Below are 24700 nucleotides of genomic sequence, written 5' to 3' on the forward strand. Positions count from 1 at the left end.
GGCCCCGAGCGCTCTCTGCTACCTACACATGCATGATGTGTCACCTGTGCTGTGTTTCTTTTGGTGGCCTTCGGCAGTCGAGATTGAATGGGCGATCGGTTCCATCACACAAACGTCAGATGTATTTTTTAGCGATAGAAATTATCGTTAGCAACTGTGTTTTGTATCAGAATTTAAACGCGCGTAACAACTGTACATACCTACCTACATCTGTTAAACATTTATCGCATTATGAATACATATGGTCATATGACAACACATCATTTTTGCAAAAATGTCAAAGAAGAATAAAGATAACGTTATAGAATGGTAATAGATATATTTATATGTAAATCATTTTGTAAACACAGCGCACTAATTTGGTCTATAAGTCGCCGGAAGCGAATTAGCGCGGCAGCTCTTGCTAAAACCCTTAATGACAATTAATTATTATCGACGTCGCCGGCGGAATCCTGCATAATCCCGCAATCCAGCGGCCGCGACGAGACGAGATGAAAAACTATGGCAATTAATCCTCCGCTTGGAATTGTACATTTTAAAAAGCTTTGCGGAGAGCTGCCTGCTGGTAATTACGTTTCATTTTGCTGGCTACGGCGAGCTAAGATGTTGGCTTGAATTTGTGTTTGCATAAGGGATTTTTCACGTTTTATTTAATTGAGATACATTTATATGATCTTTCTTAATAGTTTTTGTTGCCCCAGGCACGACTGCGTGGCACTTTTGGTAGTGTTTTGACTTGGGGAAATTACACATAATGTTTTCTTACATAAATATACAAGATGCAATAAGAAAGCAAGTGTAGGAAATAGAAATTAGAATTTCATATGCACTTTTCAAGTCAAACTTTAAAATTACTTAATTAACATTATACCAATGCTACTATAAATATACTAGCATTTCGGAACGATCAATAAGAAATTCCGCGAGAGACTTATAACAATGCCGATAAGATGATGATTATAATTAATTTCAAAAATTGGAGAAAATTGTTGAATGAACTTGGATTGCCTCAGAATCCAGCAGCCTTTAAGCGCAAGTTATAACGGAAATTGCTGGTTGTGTGAATGACAAGTTCGGGATATCTAGTCTACATTTATTATAAAGTTGAAATAAATATTATTTTCTTGAGCGCTTTTATCTTAGGGAAGTTCATCTCATTTATATTTTTTTTATTGATCTTGCCTGTTGGGTAGCGAAAAGGTCTGTCTGAGGTGGTGTAGATCCGTAGATCAACAATAAATAAAAAAAATACGCGGGTACCTCCCCAGACCGACCGGTAGATAATTTACCTATGCATTTAGGTAAATGTGTCTAGTATATTTTATATGTAATGTCTGGTATGTATTGTATATTTTATATACTCTTGTCATTTATTATCCTATATCTATCAACAATTATTTTTGAATTTAACGGAAAAAATAGCTTCTCAACTCGTGCTACAGTATTCCTTACAGCTGACCTCCGACTCGAACCTATTCAGGTTGCCTCCGCAGCCGCCGTACGTGAACTCCAAGCATTTACTTGCATCCAAGTCGTAGTAATACCTAAAAATATACCTCGCTAAAAAGTTTCATAATAAGTATCATAATCTTGAGATGATTTTTTAAAGAAAATGGCTAGGTAGATATTTTATTGCACAGAGAAGAGCATTGCAAGCTTGGAAAGTGACAGAATTTTTGCATGAAATAGGTAAGACAATAAAAAATATTTTTACACGGGCGAAGCGATTATCTACCTGTCTGTGATGACAAATTAGAATACGGGTATATAGGAGTTGCACTTAGATTAAAAAACGAGATGGTAAAAAAAAAATAACACGGAAATCTTCGCCATTAACGAAATAGGGGAAAATAATTGATTAGGCACTTACTTTGTCGCAAAAAGTAAGCACATGCCCGAATCTGGTTGTAAGTAACATACTGTAGGCAAGCTTTGTTCATTCACACCCATGAAGTTGGCGCCTGAAAATAACCAGGATAATAGCGGATTTGCAATATGGATTTACGTGCAATTGAGTTGTAGGATTATTTATATGACGGATGACGGCAAATGACAACCTACAACCATGGAATTAGTAGGTACCTACTCCGTACGGAGTGCCTACTATTACTAATTCCATGCCTACAGCCGTACTACGACCGTTTGTAGCAATCCTACGAATACGCTTCGGAGCTACGGTTTTGCTACGACTTTAATATTATCAGTTTTTTATATTTGCTCAAAGTTTTTATACCTGTAATAATTTTGAATGTGTGATCATTACTTACACATCTTTTGTCGTGCCTTCGATAATATTATTTTTTTTGTTGTAGACGTATTTCTAAAACTTTTGTATTTCAAACTCCCAACAAAATGTATGAAAATTCTTTCCTAAATAATTTTGATTAAAAGAATAATTATAACGAATATATGTATAAGTAATACCTAGTACCTTTGCAGCGTCGTTCGCACTCGATGGAGGAATGGAAATTGTTTTGGTTTCCAGTACAGCCTGAGTAATTGAACGGACGACATGTATCCATCTGGGCATCGTAATAATACCTACAAAATAATTAGAAAATACCAAACGGATTTTATTGAAATAGGAGCCTACAATCAATTCATACGAGCCAAAATAATAGGTCTTGGATTTGAACGAGAGAGCTTTTCCGGGCGTCTTTTATGAAATTTATTTAACTCGAATCGTATTTGGCCTTCTTATTTAAGAACTATTCTTTTTTTCTTTTTTTGGGAGACTATTCGCCACACCTCTCTATTCTCGGTTTTTCATATATATATACGATATATATATATATCGTCTTCTTCTTTCTGGACCTCGTCTTCCTTTTACTTTTCCTTAATATATAAGTACTTCAATACATTCAAGAAGTTGTCGTGTTGTCGTATTCGGTTTCCTCACGCTACTTGTCGTCGACAGTTGATAGGCAAAATATATTTATTCACATTTCTCTCTCATTTGAGCGGGAAATCGCTTAGATATTTTTGTCTAATACTCACCTTGTTAAATCTTTATAACAACTGCCTCTTGAGGGTTGCAAATGACAATAGAGATCCCACATCCACACATCCTGTACTGGAAAATAAAGATATTCCATTTTGGACACTGATTTAAATGGCAAATGATCGGTCGGTTCATTGTATGTAAAACAATTTAAAAATATTGCAAAAAAAATATGTTTGTGTTCGCGGTTTTTTTTTGTGGTAAATCTACAGCAGATGCCAATATCTCATGTGACGTTCAAATTAGTGCCCAAAATGGAAAAAGTCACAATCGAAAATGAGAGGTGTTGTAAAGTTAAACATGTGTGTAAATAGTTGTACTGGTTCGAGTACAGTCTGTGAATATAATCAGCTATCTCAAAATAAACAATAAACTTAGATCTATAGTTGGTATTCTGCATCTACTTAGGTATTGTAAATTTTTAGTTTTCGTATACGCACAATTACCTTTATAGCGTCTGGAGCGGAGAGCTTTCGAATCAGAAACATTGGAATTGCTCTGAAGATCTACCTCATCATGCTTCTGCTCGATAGAGTGCTCACTGAGCGCCATCTCTGTACTATTACTGTAACATCGCGTTATACCTAGCACTAATAAATAAATCGGCAAAATATTCATTTCAAAAAAGCTGTCATAAAATATTACGCAAATATTTGCCACCGACCCATTAACCAAAAGTACAATAAAACAGAGGTGGACGAAATTTATAACGCCATAAAAAATATTATAGCTCTCGCAAATACGTCCGGTAAAAATTGTGTCCGAAACAAAATCGATTTAAATCGTGCGAATCACGATAAGCGCTGCATATAAAGACAAACATCTTTATATGTAAATCTGTAAAAAATCTGATTACGGCTAGAGTACACCCAGCGTTTTTAAATGAAATGTAGGTATGTAATTTGATATTAAAGGTATGTATTAAATAAAATAATGGTACTTAATAATAAAATAATATGTAATGTATACCGATATATATAAATATATATCGCAAAAAGTTCCTTTATTTCAAGACGGGATAATATTTTGTTCAAGTTCATTAAATTTCAGTGGATCTCATATATCATCAGCTCATCTCAATACATTTCAGGATTGAGGTTAGCAGTTAAGAGACAGTTCTCGCATAAGCAGTTTATCAGTGTTGGGCAGCGCCGGGAATGCGGTGTTCCGGAGAATGGTGCGTCGTTAGCGGTAAATCTGATTCGGCCATCGGGGCATTTGAGCGAGAGAGTCGGTATCCCGCCCCCGCCCTCTCAGCAATGCTATAGTCCGAGATCACACCCCTACTTTGTGCTGCATATTATATTTTAGTTGTAATTTAATTTGTAAATCTTACAGAGTAGGTACTATAGTGATGTTGATTAAAAATATTGTCTCACGTACCGAAACAGGATGAAAACAATAAATACTTACACATTTATTTATTGGCACTTTTTCTACCTACTACTTTACTACCTATAAAACGATTTGTCGGAATCAATTTTCATAAGTGTTTCTATATACCAATTTCGCCAAGCATGGTTAACGGCGTGATTTTAAAGCCTTCCGGCCCTGGTAATTTGTTTCCCTTCTGCACAACTAATTAAAAAGACTTTCCTTCTGTACTTTGGAGAGAGTCATGCGCGATTTGCAGCGTGACGAAACCTGTGCGTGAAACCATCCATAGACGCGTTTTAGGGCGTTAGTGCTTAAAATATTTCTGTTGGAAAAACACATGGTTATAGATAGTGAGATCTTGGACTAAAAGAGCTGGAATTTGTATGCAAATTGAAAATGCCATTAGATCAGCAAACATCTGCTACACTATCAAACGATGCATTGTGCAATAATCGAAATTATTACGCCTGAATGTAGGAATTTATCACGATTTTGCGTAAAACTGGATAAATATGAGATACAACTCACTTGGAATATTTATTAGATACTTAACTAATAAATGAAAGTACTCAAGTTCTGATTAATGGATAATTTCATAAAAATAACTGAACAAAATATTTAGGGCTTATAGTGATCAACACGTAAAATCGTTTTTGTGGCAGACACAATTTCTGCCGGAGCGATAATAATTTTATGGCGTTATAAATTAAATCCACCATCGATTTTATCGTTCTTTTGGTCAATGGGTCGGTGAAAATATTTGCATAATATTTCATACGTCGTGTTTTTGAAATGAGACTTTTGTATATATATTTGGTTGTTACGCTGAGTGTAGCGCGGGGTCGGAGTAATAAAAGTACAGTGACTGGGCGTAGTGACTCTTTCGAGGTGACCAGGGATGGAGGAGGTCTTCATAACAACACAGATAAACCTTCAGATTCTGCCTTGAAAGATGCAGACTTAAGGCGACACAAAAAAGGTATGATAATATACTACTTAATGCTAGGTGCTGTGAAAATAAATTAGGTATTCTTCTCTACAAAAATATGCGTATGTACCTAATCCGATTTTTATAAGATACATTAAAAAATGTTTCACTTAATGAGATGAAAACTTTCCACTTATCGATGATGATGAATTAGCATCATTAATAAAATAGGGCTCATTGCGAGCGGCCATGACTTTAGATTGTAATTTTAAACTATTAAATAAGTAGTATCTTTAGTAGTGTTTAAGCAATTATAGGTTACGATTATAGATGTATTAAATAGTTAATACCATGGATTTAGAAAGTACTTCGTATAACGGAGTAGGTACCTACTCATTCCATGGTTAATACATTTACATACAACTATTTAATACATCTATGTTTACGACATGGCTGAACAAAACATATTATCTAGAGGTCTTCACTGCTCTGGTAAACATTTAAAAGTATTGGTGCCAGTTGTGCCAAAACCAGAAATGCTTTTGGTAGTCACAAATTAAATTTACGTTGAACTGTATGGCTTTAGGACACTGGGGTGATGATAGCATCTAATATCAGTGAGTTCAGTACAAAAATGGGCTGAATTTTTACTCGAAAAGACATTTTTGTTACTATTTTGTACAAAAAATTATTATAGATTGTGTAGGTTGAAGTTACGCTCGTAACTAATTCGTAATTTTTATTTCCTTTAAATCTGCTTTGCCCCTATAAAATGGGGATATTTTAAAGAAGAATATAGTGAAAATAAAATTAAAGAGAATAATGAGAGTAAATAAAATTGTGATGAATGAGTATCAATTGGCCCTAGCAGTGGGCCATGGTCCATCCATTGTTACCTAATCATGGAGCGATGTGCTCCAGTAACTAAATGATATAGAACATTGATATATGATTTTCATTTCCAGCAAAGCATATATGGATGTGGGACCTTTATTGTCGTTTACAATCAGCTAAGGGCGACTGTAAGGACCATATGACAAGGTAACTAATTTCTTGTTTATTTTTTTACTGAAAATAAAAATTGTTTGCAGTTTTATGTTGTCAAAGTTTGAATGAGCTTCACAGATTTAAAAAAAAATGGTTTGGTTAGGCTTTATTTACGTGGCAAAAATTCAACATAGAACGCGGGGATTTTTTTTTCTATTTTATTGATTTATGATCGAATAGGTAGTTTATATTCGTTTGGGCTGTGCGTTATGTGCCAGTTTGTTAACTAGGTGAAATATATGCTTTCGTTATTAAAATACCTAACTTAATATATAAATGATTTTACAGATATTATTACAACTCCGATTTCGACGAATGCCATCATTTTAATTACTCGGGCTGCAATGGGAACCAGAACAACTTTGAATCCCATGCCGAGTGTGAACAGCGATGCAAAGGTATGTAAACACTGCTATAAAAAAAATTACAAGTTATATCTACAAATTACATTGTAACCATTTAATTTCATAATCGATAATATAGGTATCTAAACGGCACTAAATAACAACAACAAAAAATACAATAGCTTATACAATTATAAAAGAAAAGGTTTTTATGTAAAGGGATATACCTAATGTTTAAATTTTATTTACTTTATTTTTATAAAAGATTCTTGCAAGTAGGATTAATTTAACAAGTGACACCCGCCATTACATCCTGATGCCGTCATGGAATTAGTAACGGAGTATCTCCTAATTCCATGGATGTCGTACACCAGATATCCCGTTTGAAAGGGTTCATGCTGCAATGTTTAATTTTGCTCTATTAATTCAATCGATATCATTCAGAGAGAATGACATCAAACCACATACGTATATATTAACTTGTGCATCTTACACTATATTTTCAGGCGTAAACTTCCTGAATTTGAAAGAACACAGCTTGCCTACAGTATGTCACTTACAGCCTGACTCAGGCTTGTGCTTAGCATTTATAAAAAGGTTAGTACTAATCGTGAGCTTCCCGTTTGCGCTTCTTTCTCATCCTGTGACCCACGAAGTTGAATCCTGTGAACCCCGCGAAACTGATTTTTCAAACGGCCGTTCTTCAAATTACTTTGGGAATGCTAAAGTTGAATATCAGCCTCTCTATATCGGAATCAATGAAATAGAAAAATGTCCCTTTTAGGCAACATCTCGTTTTTTAATCTGGTTGAAAGGTCAATCGAATATTCAAATCGTATTATCTTAATAATCTGACAATGGACTGAATACGCACTTCTACCATCTCGACTTTTTACTTTTACATCCGCAATGGTCTACTATTTAGTTCCACCTATCCAAAAAATAAATCATAAGTTTTTTTTTCTCATCTAGTTATTACTACCAAGTGGATAGCGGTAAGTGCCTGGAGTTCACGTACGGTGGGTGCGGAGGAAACCTGAACAGGTTTGCGACTAAGGCTTCCTGCGAGGAGTACTGCAGTACTACATCTGACACCTCCACAGAAACAACACTAAAACCTTCAGCGAGAATAGACCATACGAATATAGACGATGAATGAGGCATTTACCCACAACTCCTTAAACATGTAAAAATCCAAATCTGTTTTGATTTCTGGAAAACCTCTTTTAGGGCCTGTTTCCCCATGCTGATAAAATATCTGATAGCATATCGAATAGATAGCATTAAAATTGTTTTTCAAGTGCCATCAGGCAAGGTTATCTATTGGTTAGTTTATCTGTCAGATGATTACAATATGATATTTTATCAGAATGTGTTAAGACAGTCCCTTAAAGTCCTCTTAAATTCAGCAAGAAACCAAGTCACATAATAAAATGCTTTCTACGACTACATTCAGTGATTTTATTGCCTTCTGTTTTCTTTCTGCCCTGCAATTAGTTCAGCGTGCGCATTTTTTATAAATACTTATAACATAGATATAATTTGTTATTCATAAATGTCAAGCTTGAAGCCATGGATTTAATAAGTACTTCGTACCGGAGTACCTACTAATTCCATGTTTGAAGCTGAATTATGTTTTGTATCTTTCTGTCAATTTCAAATATCATAAAGTGCCACAGTTACAAAAAAATATTTTTTAAACTTTTTTGTGAATAATGGGAATACATTTCGTATAAGTAGTTGTAAAACTTGGAAATTTCGCCGGCTTAATAACATGGCCGGTTCTCGGTATAGAGATATGAAAAACAAATAACAAAGTTAAATAAATTTATCTATTCAAATACTACTTGTAAATAATTGAATGGTAAAAAAGTTCATAATGTTTGGTGAAATACACAAATAACTATAAAGCCAATTGTCATCATTCCCATTTTTAGTCCAAATATTTCAAGTATATGGAAAAGTTGAAAAATTTAAGGAAACTAACTAGTAAATAAATATACTAGCATTTGCATGCGATTTCGACTGCACAAATTTCCCACTCTAAATTTTGCTCCGTACTCCTAACTATAGGTACGTATGTTTAAACAAACTCGCTTTCACATAAAGTTAAGTTAGATTAGTATAATACTTAGTTAGATTAGACTATAGAACACATAGCCTTCATTGCAACTTGAAATATCTCAAGTCTGGATACCCCGAGCTAAGTAATAAGTAACGAAATTCAAACAAGACGAGGAGAATGCCTAATGAATCTTGCTATTAATTAAGCCAGTTTTTCCCAGAGCCCTGCTGGTAATTGCAGCGGAGCTCAACTTTTTTTGCTTAAAAGGCTAAGTTTAAATAATAGTTTGAGCCGTATATAAACATGTTTATAAACAGTGCATACCTACTTACTTCTTTTTTGTGTGTCAATAGTATTTCATATATTACTGGCGCTCCGCCCTAGATTCGTTTATTAGTTATATACATTATAAACCTTCCTTTCGAAAGACGCTGTATTTGGTTTTATAATATGTAACGATAATAAGGATCTATAGCCGCAAAGAATAGGGGCCCAGGATTTAACTACCATAATGATAAATACAATTATCTAAATAGATCCCTACATAATAGCTGATATGACGCAAGCAAAGGACGAAGCTGAGGCGAGCTAAATCTTCTCCTTTTAATCAAACGAATGGACGACAAAAACAAATGGCGTCTGTAAATAACGGACTGTTTCAATCAAAGCTCAGAGGCTTCCTCTTTAATAAATCGAATAAGAAATGTATAAATTATATTATCATCGGATCAAAATGTTAGATTTTCATTGAAAATGAAAAGTGTTTAGTGTCATTAAATATTCAATAACATAATTATTATTTTTACATTGTGAGGGGCATCATTTGATGGTCTTCCAAAGACTATTTTTTGATACCGGACTTCGTATGCGGATTATTTGATTTGTAACGACAAAATTTTGCCCGAGTCAAGTGTTCAATCGTCTACTAAGGGTACCTACCTAATCGGTGAAGGTTGGACTTGTGAAAAAAATCGTAACAGTAAAAAATGTAATGAATTTGATTGGAAAACTATCAGTGCTATATCTATAGCTATACATATATCTATAGCTATATAGGGTACACTAATATATATCTCTATTAGTGTACCTATATACATGTATAGGATATATCTTCAGAACCTTTACATTATGCGTGTCCCGACTTGCACTTGATTTAAAGATAAAGAGTCCTTGTTTACTTGTATTTTTTCTGCTTTAAGTTTTATATTAATTCTTATAAGTTGTCACTTAATGTCGTTGTTTTATCTATCTAGCACGCCCGTTACGATGTGAAATATGCAGAGAGCGAGCGTGCAACGTCAGCGTTTAATTTCTCCACCGCTCACCCGTCCATAAGAGATTATACAGTAGGAGCGCATGTTCAAATCCCTGTCATAAGTAGGCCTCCCGGTCGTTGAATATTTTATTGAATGGCATATACCCTATTGTGCATGAGCCAAATCTGACAAGTAAAATAAAAAAACATATCGACGAGAACATGGACTTCCTTTTTTGGAAGTCTGTTGAAAATACGTAAATCGTTTAATATACTTCTAGGTTGAGGACACCTAGAAGTATATTACTTTATTATAATATATATAATACCTAGAAGTATATTACGGTATTTTTAAAATGCCCCAAGTATTAACTAGATGGTTTGCGATTTTGGTCTGTATGTCAGCGAAGGTTCCAGTACCCAACGCTTCAATTCACACTCTTTGCACCCTTATTTTTAATTGATATTTTTTCAGTAATTTTCTTTATACACCTATATTCGGTTGGTTTAATAATATTGAAGCTTTATTTGAAAAGTCTATTTATTTTTATTAATGAATAAAACACAGATTATAAAATTGATTAATTTATTCGCAACAAATTTTATTGACATCGGTACATAAATTACTACAAAATATACACAAAGCAATAGCTTACTAACCTACCTGATGAATTTGACTGTTTTACGCCATCGGCATAAACGTTACTTATTTCAAAAGCTATGTATAAATTTATAAAATGCGTACAGACTAGACTCCGGTGGACTATCTTCCTTTACATTTGCCGGGTACGGCCTGCAAAGTGAAGAACTGTTTTAATGCTGTAAAAATCTTCGCGTAGTACTTGGCAGAGTTGACGGACGTGTCAGATTTATATTTCCGGCACCTTATTTTTCTGCCGCCTGAAAGGGAACACCGGCTGGCTTATACTAGATAAAAAAATATAAAAAAAATAGAAATAATGGGGGGCTAGAATGTGATATTTACATGTCCTTACCATGTCGTACCGCATCTCTTCGTTTATGCGCTCGGACAGGTCGCTGGGGATGTCGTTCTCGCTCACCTCCTGCAGGACGTACTTCAGCTGGGACGTCCTGTCACACACAAAACTATCGTTAGATTCGTAACATTTCTACTTATACAAACTCTCTTAACTTCGTGTTCTCAACGAGATTCATCTAACCACGGTGTACTCTGAACATAAGGTTTAGAGTTCACCGTTATCTAGTGATGATTCTGATGTGATTTTACGACCGGCCGCCTATTTGACTTCAACCCTCTTTGAGAAAACTGTTGCCTGTGGCAGTCTTAATCCAGTAGTGAATTTCTTGTGGTTGAGATAGTGGTGATCTAGATCAGCTCTGAAAGCTTTTTATGCTTTAGGCGCCTCGTGCGGGAAGATGTGGAGATGATCCTTTTCAGCGGCGTAACGCACCTTTACTGAATATTGCAATTACATACATACATAGACTAAGAATAGTATATATAAATGAGTATAAAGGAAATGTGTGAGATTTGTCATGATCGTGGCAAGTGGATATCCCTAGGTTCTGTCTATGCGCTGTAACTATCTAATGAAATAATAACAAAAGTATATCAGACTGTATGTATATGAGCATGTAGGCGCTGGTAGCCCGCCGCGCGAGGTACGGCGCGTCCTCCTTCCCCCCGAAGTTGTACTCGATGGCCTCCTGTTTGCTGCACCGCGACACCACGTCGTCGTCGAATTTGCACCACTGGAACAAACATTTTCAGCTATAATATTATATACTACAAAGATCGAAATTCAAATTTCTTTACTTAATTGTAGGTATTTCCAGAGTGTTGATAATAACATTGAATTAAAGTATATTCATATTCATTCAACGGAAAATAAAAAAATATGTTTAACTGTATTGGAGGCTGCCATCGGGAATACATTCTTCTGTCCTAGATAATCCTTGGGATCTTCGACGTAAGAGTAAATTAAATAGGCTTTATTTGAGTTGGCGTGCAAACCCATGTTTGCTTTCCATCAGACTAGATTGAAAAAACAAATATTGCGTAGATTAACATGAAATCCACATTATATCTAAAATTCCACTCACAGTATTACCAGTTGGTTGGTCGGCAACTAAAGATACTGAAAGCCGTACGAAGTGAGGGAGAAAAAGTATTAAAGGGGACCCTGGGCGCTGACGCTAGATGGCAAACGCTTAGACGGGATTACTGCAAAAGTTTCAGCTATGTACAAAGTTACATTCATGTTTATGTCAAGTTTCTCTTAATATTTTTATTAAAAAGTGTTGTTGTATTAACGTGGAATGTAATTATTGGTATGTTATAACAATAATATCTATAAGTTATCTACAATACAGTTCCAAAAACTATAAGGCTTAAAGCAGAGATGTGGTGACAAAACTACTTGCTTGCGGCGCCGCCTTCATCAGTCTGTTTTCGTATCCGCTCTACAGTAACCTATCCCGGGGCACTGAGTAATTCAAATACTCATTACCTACTATTTTTTCAGACTACACAGACAATGTACCGTTTCAAGGGCTGTAGGGACTATTATTATCAAGTAGTTATTTGTTAAGTAAATAATGGGGGAAATAAAATGAATCGACCAACTGTTCGTCTCAAAATGGCCAAATAGATTACGAGGAAGACCATAATAATGACTTTACAGCAGGAAAAAAAACTCTCAATATTAGATCTTACTTTCCCGTCTCCCTTGGGGTTGATGAAGACTACGTAGTGTCCTCCGTGGTGGTCCCCCGAGTGCACTAGCACAGCGTGCAGGGTGTAGTGCGCAGGAGTCGTCGGGATCTCCTGGAGGTACGCGTCCAGGTTAATGTCCTCGTAGAACTCGAACCTGGAAAATATTCATATTTCTATTGTTGGTAAAAAAATTATTGGTAGATGATTATTTTATAGCATAGTGGGATAACGAGTCTGGGGTTTGCCTGAAGTTAAGCAAACTCCGCAGCTTTTGGAGTCATATTTTATCATCATTGTTACAGCCGGAATATATAAGTCATCTTCGATTTCTATTTTTATCACTTGAGTTGTGCCTGCATCCAGGAGTTTCATAACGTCGTCATACCACTTGCAAAACCTTCATATACCAATGCCTTGTCTATTTCAGTTGGTTGATTTGGTTCCAATCCAATCAACTGCACAAGTTAAACACAAGTTTTGTTTCTCAATACGAAACTGGCCTATGCACCCGAAATTACCTGTCGTTAAACTTAATAGAGGCGTCGCTCTGGGGGTCGTAGCGGAACCTCATGAGGTGGAGATGCAGAACGGGGGGGAAGACGTCAAATCTGACGCCCTTCTCCGCTTCTTGTAGTCCATGCTCGCCAGCATCGTACTTATTCTCGCCGTCCAGCAGCTCTGTGCTGATGTAGTCTTTGAACGACTCGTAGACTGCAAACATCATATGCTATCGTAACGGCTGACGCATTGCCATGGGACTCTGAGAGGTGCGGGAAGGACGGGTGCTCCCAACGGGCGCGTTAGGACCAGCCCGCCCTCCACAGCTATATATAGAGATATGATGCGTTGGGAGCTAAATGAAGGGTTGTAACATTTGGAAAAAATAATACAGTATCAAGTCTTTTTTTTTTGACAACCCTAAATGCAATGTCAACAATTGTTCCGCCTTTAGCAAGGCCGTGGACCAACTGTAAGACTATATATTTATTTTGTGCCATCTTATCGGACTATGCCGAGATAGCAACTGTAAAGCGAAGATGTATATTTTGCGCTTTTGGCGTCGCATCATGATTTCTTGATTCGAAAACCCATATCGTTCTATGAAAGCCTTATACTATTTCTGTTGAACCATGTCAATAATTTGGGATATATACCTAGTTTAAATCTGGCATCCAACGTCTGCCTAAATCGTATTTATCCTAATGCTCTCTAGGAAAGATAATGTTAACCTTTATGAAAACAGAGAATAATCCAAAAACTTACTGTTATTATTTCCCTTAACACTAAGCTGTATGTCGTAGAAGGTCTCTACGCGGGTACTGGTGCAATTAACATTCTTGCACTTGATAAACGACGTCATTTTTCCTTCGAACAATTTAGGTACAGTGCCCTCGACGACTGTTCCTTTCATTTTACTTTCTAACTTATCAAGGAGTACCTGGGGACAGGTTTAGTTTGACCTTTTATACCGTGTAATTAAGTGTCAGAAGGCCTATAGTAATAAAGTGAACAAATAATGGGGATAAATGATACGATCTTAAACTTTTGTTTCTTTTATTAGAAGTTTTTCCCCAAAAATATCAAGGGCCAATAAGTATGTCATTTATACTAAATTAACTGGGGTGATCCGCTTCCGTGGAAATTTCATCAAAAGCCTAAATAAACATCACATGCAAACTTTCACATTCATAATATTTATTTATTTATTTAATAGCATACAAAACAGATTACAATCATCATTATATTATACATGAAAATCTAGATTAAGGAGCTGATCTAAATCATAATCCAAAAATATGTATGCCTAGATACATTAAGGCTTAATTAAGATTTAATTGACTTACACTAGAAGAACATATGACATGAACAAGTTATTCAAAACAAAAATAAACTACTTAGTGTGCAGAGTATTTTTGAATTTTAAAGAAAAAAAAAATTAACATTAAGATCATTCGTTACAGAAGTATTTCGCTGTGAGATGTTGATAATGTAATATTTACCGCCTGTATATGCCGCAATGTTAGTAGAATGGGGTTGTGGAAGTCAGTTTTATTAGAATATTATGTTTCAAAAACTTACCCGAAGAAATTCCTGAACGTCTTGCTGCATAAAAGAGTCCAGTGTCTCCCAGCCAAAACTTTTGGTCAACTTCTTGGTGGCCACAGGTTTGTCGGAGAACTGGAGATCATAGAACACTCGCTGCAGAGCGAAGGCAACTGATCTGCTGCTGTCGTCCCCAACTGTTGGTATCTTGTAGACCGCCTTGCGGAGAACGTTCGTGAAGAACAACGTTTGTAGGAGGGAATTCATGTAGCACGTAGCTCCTTGGTTTTTTAGGCCTTAAAATTAAATATGTTGTTACATATACAATAATGATGGTTGCAATAAGTATGGTTATAAGTCTCTCGATATTCCTTTTGAATAGATCACCAACTTTTATCGAAACTTTAGGCAATCTATTGCGTTCAGTTTCTACATGCCTTGCGACCTTGTAGATATAGTTTTATAATCTAAAAATCTAATCATTCTTACCAACGAAGCCTGTGTGCTTTTTCGAGTCCCAAGATATGCCATGAGGAGCTTCGGCTACCACGTGCGCCTCGACGCTGATGGAGTCGTCTTTGACAAAACCATTATCTACGTCCATCAGGTCGTCCCAGGACACAAAGTGGGCGAATCCCCAGTCATCTTCTTTGCTACAATGGGAAAAATGGGATAAAGATCTCTCATTGTAGGGATTTTATGCGAAACTTATCCTTTCTTATGCGAAACTTAATTTAGTTCGTTCAAAGTGTTTATTTTCGCACTTATACTTATTGATGCATAACTTTTCGCATAAATACATCTACTCCAGGAGTGCCGCCTGCGCTGGTACGGCCACATCTATCGTAGACCAGGAGATTACTGAGGGAACAAATTTCTGGCTATGCCGTTTCCCGTCTGACCTTCCCTGGCAGAAGACACACACACCCAAGAAGTCATGTCGTCAAGGATATGCGTGCCAATTATCTGAGAGTTAGAGATAAACCAAAAATCGTGCTAAGCGGTAATAAAAAAGTAATAAGAAAACTAAAGATACCTACACCAAAAAATAACTAACCAATGATACATATGATGCAGTTTCCGACACAAATGTTCGCCATTGGGCTTATGTGACAGAAGTTTCAATTCTCCCAGGCCATAGCACGACCACCCAGGCGTGTCGTAATCGCCATTACATTGAAGGAATATTCCCAACGCTTTCTGCTGCTGCCGTTCAGGCGTGGACGTGTGCCGGACCACAATGAGGATCTTCCAGGGAAGACACCTCACGAAACATGGTGGTGATAAAACTTGTTCTTTTAGTTGAGTGATGTTTTGGACCGTGAAACGGAATGTCGCCTCGGGCCTCGCTACGTCTTCCTCTTCTTTTGTTATGTCCTGGAACAAGTTTATTATTGACTGCCCATTAGAGAAAGGTTGTCAAAGAAGTTGCGTCAAATATAATCGAGTATATCCATTAAATTTAAAAATGAAAAAAATTAAAACAGCTGTGAAATAATAATATCATAGCTATTTTCTTTTGAATAAAAATATATTTTTGTTTTTTTTTAAATTCATAAAAAATATGTAGATAATTATCCGACACATGCACGTACATCATTAAAGGCGAATGAGTCATAAGAAGTTGGCTGGCTAACACTACCTAACTAAAACACTACTTGTCCAATTCACTGTCATTAGTTGTAATTACGCACAAACTAAAGGCGGCGACCACTCACCGGGCTCGCCGGCGTTGTAGTTTCGACTTTTGCGGCCTCAGCGCTGTCTGCTTCTATCATTTTCAGCAGCAAGCTTGTAAAGCTGAGGAAAACAACTCTTTAAACTTCAACCGGACAAAATATTTCCTCCAATCTCCATTGTCACTAACTTTTCATCAAAACACTTTGCCAAGAACTCACTAGATGTAAAGTAACAAAATATTATTTACCTTATTCCGAAATGTTAAACATAATGTTTGTTATCAAAAAATAAAACTAATTTTGTAATTTTTATGGCCGATGACACGCGTCACTTGATAATTTTTTTGTGTCACACCAGATTCTAATTTTGAATGAAGTTTACCGAAACAAAAACAAAACTTTGTTAAAAACTTCTTCTTTGAGACTCGTTGCTATTAGCATAAATTTCTATTTATAGATTACTTTTTGATCGAAATACTATTGGAGAACATACGGAACAGTGAGTCAGGCATAACGGCTATAGGGAAAGTTTTGCATTTTTATTTGAAAAACATTTTATGGTCCCAATCTCTAATAGCATAACCTATTAAAGGAATTGGAAGGCTGGATTACTTGAAGATTGAATGGTTTCTCTTTCTTGTTTGTACTCTCATTTTATTTCATCATAATTCATCATAATGTCTTAAATTTTAGTAAATCTTATTGAAAATGTTCATGGTTGCCTACCGTATGCTTTTTTATTTAAATAAAAAATGAATTAATTATTTCCTGTTAGTCCATAAATAAAGTGGATGTAGTTTTTAAGTCTGTTTGTGTAATCGTATAGATAACAAATGGATAAACGTATTTTGATAATTTGTTTTTAAATAGAAAATTTCGTTTCGATACTTATTGTCATACCATCCTTTAAGATCTATATCTTTTATTAAAATTAATAAAAGGGATTTTATTCATTTACAAATAAAATAAACCTCAAAACAATTAAAGTTTTTGTCCGCTATAATTGGTGATAAATTTTCATGAAATAATGAACGTTCAATGTTGCCAGATAGATATGTAAGTGTAAATACGAATACGAGACAAAGTACAATAAGTTTTCGTTCAGAGGGGATCCAATCACCCATTAGACTCAGCGATTAACTCCATTACGTTAATGGAAACATTCAATCTCTGTTTGACGACTCATTAGCTCAGAATAATAGTGATGGAGCTCAATACCTTTGTTTCAATTATCAAAATTCCACATTGTCATAATTTGGAATTGCAATTATTTTACATGTTCGACGAATCATAGATTTTAAAATGTTAAGCAATACATATCCAGTCCAGATTTTCCCAGAAATAATTCCGCAAACTCCAAAATTTCGAAATAAAATTGCAGGTTATTTTTTATATAACATACTGGAATAAATTTGACAAAATATAAGGAAATGTTGCGCACAAAACATTTCACTTCATTATTTTTTTCACTTTTTAGACATGCATAGATTTACTAAAAAATATATGAAATTAAAACACAATATTCTTAATTTTAATTCTTCTTCTTTATTTTTAAATATTTTCATAGGTGGGTTGATATTTACTTAGTTTTTATAACTAAGTTGGTAATTACGAGTATGTGCACCAACTTTTTAATTTAAGAACATTACTAAGCATATTAAAAAGTTCAGTTCTGTGCCCCATGAGAGTTGAAAGCACTCTGTATTTTATTTTAACGACGGCAAAGGTTTCGTCAGCGAAATGATTGGAGTTATGTACTAATTAATTATTCTGAGATCTCTACAAACGGGGACAAACACAACTTTGACAGTACATTTTAATTTATCATAAGGTAAGGTTAACGACGCCTGATGCATTTATTTTCATAATACATTTGGGTTTGTTTAATTAATGTAGGTATTTATTTAAAGCTAGATTAATGTGGTTTCGAACAGGAAATATTACAAATAATATTCGTACAAAATTAAAGCACACACACATATGGCATATGATATTGAAGCACCTATAATATAATACAGGGTATTCGTGAAATACCCTGTATTATACTATAGGTTCAGATTTTAATTATATGTTAACATATATATAATCACTTCCTCATCTTTTCCAGTTTCTACTACAATAGATCGTTATCTCCTCCTATCACTGTTAATTAGGCCAATAATATTCTATCCTACTTAACTAATATTATAAATACGAAAGTAAATTTGTTTGTTATCTCTTTACGCTTTATCTACATGACCAATATTTTGTACTTTTCATCCCAAAATTAAAAATAAATGTTCCCGAGAAATTCACGTGGGCGAAACCGCGGACAAAAGCTAGTAGTTAATAACAAATATTAAATAAGTACTTATATTTCATAAAAATAATCCTAATTTAAACGTTTTCCATGAAGTGAATGTTTTGAAGTTAAATAAACTCGGGTTGGTACTTATATCGGGCCATTACCCCAGCGAACAAAATAGTTCGCAGAATTGGCAAAATTGCTTCGCATTTCCACAAAAATCTTGTTCCATCAGCCAATTGCAATAAATGAGCAAGCTGATTGGAATCCGATGGGATGAGATTTTTTGCTCCGGCTAGACGTCAATCCGGGATACCCGGCAATTCTCCGGGATTCATTTATTACAACCATTATTTTGTTTAGTTGTGGTCGTTCCGCCAATTATGGCCGAAGAATAGATTTTAATGATTCATTACGGTGCTTTGTCGTGTAACAGGACGCTTCGAGTTCGATCGGAAATTGTATTACAGCTGTATTGTGCTCGCGGATTGCCCGATTGATTGGAATTTTTAAATTATTGCCCAATGGCCGTAATTGAAATGAAAAACGATGTGTCTAAGTAATTTTTGCAAAGGTGCTACTTTATATGATGACTGGGGAAGTACCATCCTGGAGGGTACCTTACTCAGTGTTTTAATATTAAGAAGATATCATCAATTTATTAATTTCGAATCCTCGCGTGTTTCCGGTTTCTTACACGGCTTTGATGCCCCGTAGCTCGGAATACGTGAAAAAAATCGTTATATTGGAATATTCGGCTGTGATATTAATATACTTTGTAATATATTATATAATAACTAAGTGGCAGTTATCCGCAGATCCACCCGCCTTTGTTTTATGATCGCTACCTATCTATTACAAATTTCATCAAAACCGAGCGGTTTAGCCGTTAAAGCGTGGCAGACATTCAGATATACAAACCAAACATATTTTGCATTTATAGTATTTAATTCTAATTTTATTTTATTTGTTTGGAAGATTATCGTCTAAACAAAAATAAAACGTAAAAATTGCAACTAAAAGATAAAGAACAAATCTTCAATTGAAGACTTTAAACAAAATAGAACCGACATATTAACTAAATGTTAGACTTAATTTAAGGGTAAGTTAAAAGTATGTACACTTATACCAACCATACATTAAGTAACAAATACAAAGAAAGAAAAACTAACTAGTTAGTTAGTTAGTTACCCATAAAAAGTTGAACAAAGCTGTGAGAAGGATGCAGACCATGTCTGTGAAAAAAATGTTTGTAATTGCTAATTTTTAGTCTAAAATATCCATGCCTACTTGTCACTTAATTAGTATTTAATGTGTCGCAAATGTTTCTTCAAATATATTATTATATTCTTCTGTCAACACACATTTTATATATTAGGGTGAGTTATATTTGACGTTGATATTAACCGGTGTGCGTTTAGACAAAATTTCCGTTTTTCTGTTCACTATGTCGTTAAAGTTAACGTCAAAGTTGACGGTGCGACCCGCACTTTGTTGCGCTTGTTGTTTATTTTGTCTAGCTTCAGTTTGCCTCGAGCCGGAGTATTGCTAGTGTCAAGGGAAACAAAATAAGGTCTCTAGTTGTACTATCAACAAGTCATTACTTTTTAATTTCCTTTGGGAAATCTCCTATTCACTGTATATGAGAGCCGAAGAAAATAAATTAAATTATCAATAGAAATCATGTACGTGATTGTCATACTCCTTCGAAGATGCTGGAAGAAATTTCATTGAAATAAGCCGCACTTTCTTTACTTTACTTTCTTTCCTATTTAAATATTCCTGTCAATCTCTTTCTTGTATAGAGATACATATATATCTCTTTCTCGTATATTCATTCAATAGTGTACATACACTATTGAATGAATATACGATAATGAAGAATAGACCTAACTTAAAAAAATTAAATAAAATTTTCGCAACCGAAAGTGCGCTAGTATAAGTGACACCTATAATAAAAGTGATATTAAATGAACTGTCAAACGCAAAGAGTGACTCGTCGGAGTGGGTCCTACAATAAAATTGTCGAGCTATATTTGAAGGCACTTAGGGCGAGTCGCCATCGAAACCTTGTTCATTTCTTGTGAATGAGTTTCGACGTCACGAACAGTGCTACATCGAAATAGAACAATTGGAAATTTGAAGAGATTTATTGACTTCAGGGATGAAAGGTCTAAACTATTTAATCGATGCAAAACTGCTATTACAGTTGTGCGAAGGGATTTGAGAAGAGAATAATATCCCTTGCATGTTGATCTCGACAGTGGTACAGTTTGAAGTCGTGCCAAATCATTTTGAGCAGTTGGAATAAGGGAAAACAGTTCTCTGATTAAAAAACTTTAAGAGTTTCTGCAACTATGTATGGACAATTTTATTAAATTGTCTATCTAGTTAGGTTACTAGTTGGGACTTGTGTTGTCATACTTGGATAAAATTAGTTAGGGTTTACCACCACCACTCTAACTATTCTTGCTTTTTTTTATTTCGCATAAGTTTTTAACATTCTAGGTTATATTAGCTACCATATACACGGTTGATTAGTACTCGTAATTTGCATGAAATAACATGGAATCACCTAAAGAAAATGCAGTCTAGAATTTATAATTTTCTATGAGGCCCAAAAGTCGCATCTAGAATAAGGGAAGTGTAACTCAATCCCTCACAAATGGCCTGCCGGAGCCACGGTATTGCGTTACACAGCGACAGCGCCCCGTCCATTTCCTAAGGCGCTAACTCGATCACCGTCGCCGGGATTTTTCCCCTCCCACGGAAACGTGACCCAAGGACCTCCCTGATGAGCCAATAATAAACTTGTCTTGGTACACTTACCCGCTGACTGTAAATGACGGATATTTGATACGCTTTGTTGTGTCTTGGAACATGTACATAGCTACTGAAAGTTATTATGCAGGTACCTTTATAAGACAGTCTTATGAGCTGCTATGACTGTCCCATAAAGGTGCTGATATGCATATTTGCATAATATTTGAGCGCCGCATGATCTTTTTTGGCTAAAATCACAGAGATATTGTCATAAGTTATCACCAGAGGTTTAGGATTGGACTAGGAAAGGAGTGAATTACCGATTTCGTTTACCAGACTTATTAATCAATCTGAATTGATTGTATATAGCTGTCTGCAATGAATTTTATATGTATTGATTTATGAGACCCTAGCTTCTTCGCTCCCGTGGGAATTTAGAAATAAAAAGTGCCCTATGTGTTATTCCAGGTTATTTATATGCAACCCGTATACAAAATTTCATAAGAATCTGTCCAATAGATTTTGCGTGAAAGAGTAACAACATACATCCTAGCACACTTCGCATTTATAATATTAGTAAGATTAAAAGTGTCCATACATCATACTTAAGTATCGGTAGATAGTAGGTTGAAATAAATTGTGTTTTTTCCTCATATGATTTTTGGGAATCAAACAAAAGAAAGAACGTGACTGAAGAGCCTGAGGACCTACATACTTACGTATAGAATCTGTGAAAATACAAAGTCAAAGGAAAATTGAGAGTTCTTTTATTTTTCTAATCAATTTTATATAAAGGAACATTTGTGTCGCTCATGACATACCGAAAATCATTGTTGATAATACAGATAAAAGGAAACAAGTACCTACCTATGTATATGAAAATACATTTTCCTTTGTGTTTTCAATTGGATCGAGTGGGACCACTTATATCTGAAAAATTAGGTTTATTTTTGTTTTTGTGAAAAATCTCCCGAAACTGATGCATTTTCCATTTCAATAAAGCTTAAAAGGAAATTCGATAGTTATTGAAGTACAGATTAAATGCATGTACGGATTAATATTTTTAAAGCTAAATATTAAAAATATTTGCCTTATCGTATATTATTCGTATCGTGGACTTAAAATAACTTTTATATATTAGGTACTAATTTTATATTCAACGAGAGGTATTTTTGATAATTTTTGGCTCGTTTATCATAGAAGTAAGAAACAAGAACCGTAGCACGGGTCTTGTTCTTGTAATAGTATAATTAAGCAAACACAAGGCTTATTACCCGGCTTTCTTTGACGCAGCAGTCAAAGCTCGATGCTAATTAGAAGAACGGTGGAATGCTGGCTGCCTCCATACGACTGCACTTTGCGAGCTTTTTCCAGTTTTTACTAGTTTTTACCAGTTTTCACGCAGCAACTGTTTGTGCTCCGCTTTTTGCGTAGTTCCGTTTTGTGACACACGGGCCTGTCTACTACCACATTTAATTTAACATTTATTGCACCTTGCAGGCATAGATAAACAAGAAAAAAAGCCCTCGTCAACGGCGCCGAAAATAGTTTCTTTGTTGCTGTTTTCCGTTAAATAGTTAAATTGAAATGATTTTTTACTTTTATAGCCAACAAATTAAATTATGACTGATGAAGGAAATTTTTCAATTTCCGATTACTACCTTATATTATATATTTACAACTATTTACAGATAAGATTTTACTTAGTAAAATCACAGGGATCTAATTATTTATTGACAGGTAATTATTTTATTTTGAAAGATTTGTCAATAACAAGCTATGTTCAATGAAAATTAGTAGCGAACACACTCTTTGAATAACCCCGTTTATTGCTTGGGTTTACAATCAATTTCGCAGTAAATTGAGAGAATAGTGAGCGTAAACCTATTTCTAGTCGCAAAATATTATTAGGAACTTTTAACGAAAGCTCGCTTCCAACGCAGTGGTCGTAAAAAAATCAGCTAAAAAGTTCAGGAAATAGTTTAAGATACAGTAGAGTTAGGTTTTGCGTTGCTTTTCGCACATTCATTGTTTTTTTATTATTATTTATTTATTAACACTTACATCTATCATTACAGGAAACCTCGATTTGACCATTATACTATGTTTCATATCGTGCTGCACAAATTCTTGCAGCTTTTTCTTACACGCATAATAAAGTGTAAATAGCATCGTGATCTAGGATTTTTATTCATTCATCTTACGCTTGTAGAGTGAACAACAAATGGACTACTCAAGATCATTGCAAATTCGTCGCTGTTACTGAGCCATAGAGGTTCATGATGTCTAACTTGACTTGCTATTATCACCTTTAGCAGCTTTTTGGTAGGTAATTGAAGGGAACGTGAAACCTTTTTGTTCAAGTGAACTCCGTGACATACGGATGTTAGAAATTCATTGTTTTGGAAGGAATTGTATTCTTTATTTAATTCCATGATTTCGGCTAAATCATGAGTAGAAAAATACATAGATACGTGGCAAATAGTTAATGTAGCGACAATGTAAAGGTTTTCCAATATTTTTTTGCAAATAAATAGGGTTAGACTCTTTTCCCGCTTGTTACCTATATTATTGAATACTTAGATTTGTAATAAAGCTTTATATAAAAGCTCTTTTGAAATCTTTGTAACTCATTTCGATATTCGACTTGATGAAAAATGCCTTTCATAAAAATCATTTTGAGCGGCTCAACTCGTCCGCTGATCTTTTAATCTCTTAATTACATGAGTGCGGGGTGCACGAGGATTAACGAACATAAAGTTTTACAGAAATAAAGCGTAAGTACAGCGCAACAAATGTGATACGACACTAAAATATCTTCTCTTTTTGTAAATGTTGGATTAGTAGACAGAGAAAACTAGAGACTTAGGTCATACCTAAGTCAAGAAAGGGAAATGCGTATCGTAAATTGACAACGCACTTATATTTTATCCCTAACCGTGTGCTAGATTTTACAACGTCCAATCTGTTGCGTTGCGGAAACAAAGAAACGTCTATCTCATTTGGGTACGCTAGCCCGTCGTATTTAGTTTTCCTTGTGTAAGTGTCCATAATCAGCTCTTATATAATCTAATCCAGTCATAAATGATTTAGCAAACATCTTTTCATATTTATGAATTTGTGACAAACTTATCAGCTAGTGCCAAATTCTTAATGTCTTTAATTATTATTAAATTTTTAAACAGTTTAACTTCTGAAAATTCGGCGTTTTTGTCC

The 24700-nt window shown here is 34.9% G+C and overlaps 3 protein-coding genes across 11 annotated transcripts; 1 reads left to right on the top strand and 2 right to left on the bottom strand.

Annotated features, from left to right (window-relative positions):
- Positions 1 to 1081: 1081 nt before the first annotated feature.
- Positions 1082 to 5051, bottom strand: LOC128673812 (kunitz-type serine protease inhibitor A-like). Of its 4 annotated transcripts, XM_053751928.1 has the most exons (7): positions 4907 to 5051; positions 4415 to 4700; positions 3442 to 3566; positions 2998 to 3073; positions 2432 to 2541; positions 1871 to 1961; positions 1082 to 1544 (listed from the first exon to the last, which is right to left on the bottom strand). In XM_053751928.1, exons 3-7 carry the CDS (start codon positions 3551 to 3553, stop codon positions 1427 to 1429), a joined length of 507 nt encoding a protein of 168 aa, XP_053607903.1. In that variant the 5' UTR covers positions 3554 to 3566; positions 4415 to 4700; positions 4907 to 5051; the 3' UTR covers positions 1082 to 1426. The 4 variants fall into 4 exon arrangements, with proteins under 4 accessions (XP_053607903.1, XP_053607904.1, XP_053607902.1 ...); XM_053751929.1 differs by lacking the exons at positions 4415 to 4700; positions 4907 to 5051 and adding an exon at positions 3666 to 3771; XM_053751927.2 differs by lacking the exons at positions 4415 to 4700; positions 4907 to 5051 and having other exon boundaries at positions 3448 to 3672.
- Positions 3687 to 8146, top strand: LOC128673811 (inter-alpha-trypsin inhibitor-like). Of its 4 annotated transcripts, none has more exons than XM_053751921.1 (6): positions 3687 to 3748; positions 5124 to 5357; positions 6272 to 6347; positions 6642 to 6751; positions 7204 to 7294; positions 7670 to 8146. In XM_053751921.1, exons 2-6 carry the CDS (start codon positions 5171 to 5173, stop codon positions 7854 to 7856), a joined length of 651 nt encoding a protein of 216 aa, XP_053607896.1. In that variant the 5' UTR covers positions 3687 to 3748; positions 5124 to 5170; the 3' UTR covers positions 7857 to 8146. The 4 variants fall into 4 exon arrangements, with proteins under 4 accessions (XP_053607896.1, XP_053607900.1, XP_053607898.1 ...); XM_053751925.1 differs by lacking the exons at positions 3687 to 3748; positions 5124 to 5357 and adding exons at positions 3750 to 3890; positions 4092 to 4192; XM_053751923.1 differs by lacking the exons at positions 3687 to 3748; positions 5124 to 5357 and adding exons at positions 3754 to 3894; positions 4092 to 4192.
- A 2440-nt stretch (positions 8147 to 10586) lies between these two features.
- On the bottom strand, positions 10587 to 16792 carry LOC128673806 (ubiquitin carboxyl-terminal hydrolase 7-like). Of its 3 annotated transcripts, none has more exons than XM_064436249.1 (11): positions 16686 to 16792; positions 16477 to 16558; positions 15816 to 16135; positions 15248 to 15411; positions 14795 to 15054; positions 13979 to 14153; positions 13234 to 13426; positions 12716 to 12869; positions 11618 to 11751; positions 11013 to 11109; positions 10587 to 10810 (listed from the first exon to the last, which is right to left on the bottom strand). In XM_064436249.1, the coding sequence occupies exons 2-11, from the start codon at positions 16534 to 16536 to the stop codon at positions 10781 to 10783; spliced, it is 1587 nt and encodes a 528-aa protein (XP_064292319.1). In that variant the 5' UTR covers positions 16537 to 16558; positions 16686 to 16792; the 3' UTR covers positions 10587 to 10780. The 3 variants fall into 3 exon arrangements, with proteins under 3 accessions (XP_064292319.1, XP_064292320.1, XP_053607888.1); XM_064436250.1 differs by having other exon boundaries at positions 10587 to 10917; XM_053751913.1 differs by having other exon boundaries at positions 10587 to 10917; positions 11003 to 11109.
- Between the last annotated feature and the right edge of the window lie 7908 nt (positions 16793 to 24700).

This window comes from Plodia interpunctella, chromosome 11 (assembly GCF_027563975.2).
Source record: "Plodia interpunctella isolate USDA-ARS_2022_Savannah chromosome 11, ilPloInte3.2, whole genome shotgun sequence".
NCBI lineage: Eukaryota > Metazoa > Arthropoda > Insecta > Lepidoptera > Pyralidae > Plodia > Plodia interpunctella.

What these genes read in the sequence shown, in the direction of transcription:
- LOC128673812 (XM_053751926.2), bottom strand. Translation starts at nt 3,619, where the DNA reads ATGAATATTTTGCCGATTTATTTATTAGTGCTAGGTATAACGCGATGT. An exon ending in CAGACGCTATAAAGGTAATT is followed by an intron (nt 3,074 to 3,441) that starts GTGCGTATACGA and finishes TTTATTTTCCAG; the next exon opens with TACAGGATGTGTGGATGTGG. An exon ending in GTGCGAACGACGCTGCAAAG is followed by an intron (nt 1,962 to 2,431) that starts GTACTAGGTATT and finishes GGTTATTTTCAG; the next exon opens with GCGCCAACTTCATGGGTGTG.
- LOC128673811 (XM_053751921.1), top strand. Translation starts at nt 5,171, where the DNA reads ATGAGACTTTTGTATATATATTTGGTTGTTACGCTGAGTGTAGCGCGG. An exon ending in TGTAAGGACCATATGACAAG is followed by an intron (nt 6,348 to 6,641) that starts GTAACTAATTTC and finishes ATGATTTTACAG; the next exon opens with ATATTATTACAACTCCGATT. An exon ending in TGCTTAGCATTTATAAAAAG is followed by an intron (nt 7,295 to 7,669) that starts GTTAGTACTAAT and finishes TTTCTCATCTAG; the next exon opens with TTATTACTACCAAGTGGATA.
- LOC128673806 (XM_053751913.1), bottom strand. Translation starts at nt 16,536, where the DNA reads ATGATAGAAGCAGACAGCGCTGAGGCCGCAAAAGTCGAAACTACAACG. An exon ending in CTACAACGCCGGCGAGCCCG is followed by an intron (nt 16,136 to 16,476) that starts GTGAGTGGTCGC and finishes AACTTGTTCCAG; the next exon opens with GACATAACAAAAGAAGAGGA. An exon ending in AAAGCACACAGGCTTCGTTG is followed by an intron (nt 15,055 to 15,247) that starts GTAAGAATGATT and finishes TTTAATTTTAAG; the next exon opens with GCCTAAAAAACCAAGGAGCT.